At 60.9% G+C, this 980-nt stretch overlaps 1 protein-coding gene across 1 annotated transcript in view; it reads left to right on the forward strand.

Moving 5' to 3' along the window:
• The first annotated feature begins 867 nt into the window (after positions 1-867).
• The window catches only part of HOXC13 (homeobox C13), a 6,624-nt gene continuing 6,511 nt past the window's right edge, over positions 868-980 (forward strand). The window contains exon 1 of the mRNA XM_008576015.1: positions 868-980. Within this exon, the coding sequence (XP_008574237.1) occupies positions 868-980 (113 nt within the window).

Below are 980 nucleotides of genomic sequence, written 5' to 3' on the forward strand. Positions count from 1 at the left end.
CCCCACCCCAGCACTCTCCTCTCTGCTTGAGGAAGATCTACCAGCAAGGAGAGGAGAGGGCCCTTTTCAGACCACTGGGGCTTTGGGGAAAGTGGCTGAAGGTCGGATAGGGAAACACAATCCCGGCATCAAGGGCTAGCTGCGCGGCGTCGGGTTCTTTCCTGTCGTGAGCTGGAGGGGAGCCTGCCAGCGACGGAGCACTCCTGCCTGTTTTCTATTTCTTCATTGATTATTATTTTTTAAAATCCTGTTTCTCCACAACCCTTAGCTCCAAGCCCCAATTCAGAGACTTCGGCAGTCACAGCGGTAGATTTGTGGGTAGGGGTCTGTCTCCCCCGTGCCCATCCTAATCCTAGAGGGAGGAGCCCAGGAACAGTGTTCTCCTCCCCAGACCCCTTTGCGTCGGCCAAATTCAGCCTCCCCCTCCTCCCTGTCTCTCCCGGGGCGGGGGCGCAGCCAGGGTAGAGAGGGGAGTCGCCCTGTCCCTTTAAATCTCTCAGCTCCCTCCTCCTTTTCCCCGCCGGAGAGCCAATCAACAGAGACCTCCTCCTTTTCGCCCCGCCCCACCTCGAGGGGAGGGAACCCCAGGAGACTTAGCCAGGGCGTCACGTGCGCTGACCGCATCACGTGGGCGCGGGAGGGGTGTTGAGGGGAGGCGGGCTGGAGCCGGTGGATTTCTTAATGAAGTGTCTCCGCATGCGTAGAGGGAATGTGGGGAGGGAGGTGGAAGCACCAGGAGGAGGAGAGGAGGGGAGGGGTGAAGAAGCAAGGGAGGAGGGATGGGGGAGGGGAAAAGGGAGCGAGGTGTCTCCCTAGCTCGCTGCCTCTGGCAAGTGGAGTTTTTAAAAAGCTCCAGCAGATCATGTCATGACGACTTCGCTGCTCCTGCATCCGCGCTGGCCGGAGAGCCTTATGTACGTCTATGAGGACAGCGCGGCGGAGAGCGGCAGCGGCGGCGGCGGCGGCGGCGGGGGAGGCGG

The sequence above is a fragment of the Galeopterus variegatus genome, unplaced genomic scaffold (assembly GCF_000696425.1).
Source record: "Galeopterus variegatus unplaced genomic scaffold, G_variegatus-3.0.2 Scaffold60, whole genome shotgun sequence".
In the NCBI taxonomy this organism is placed as follows: Eukaryota; Metazoa; Chordata; class Mammalia; order Dermoptera; family Cynocephalidae; genus Galeopterus; species Galeopterus variegatus.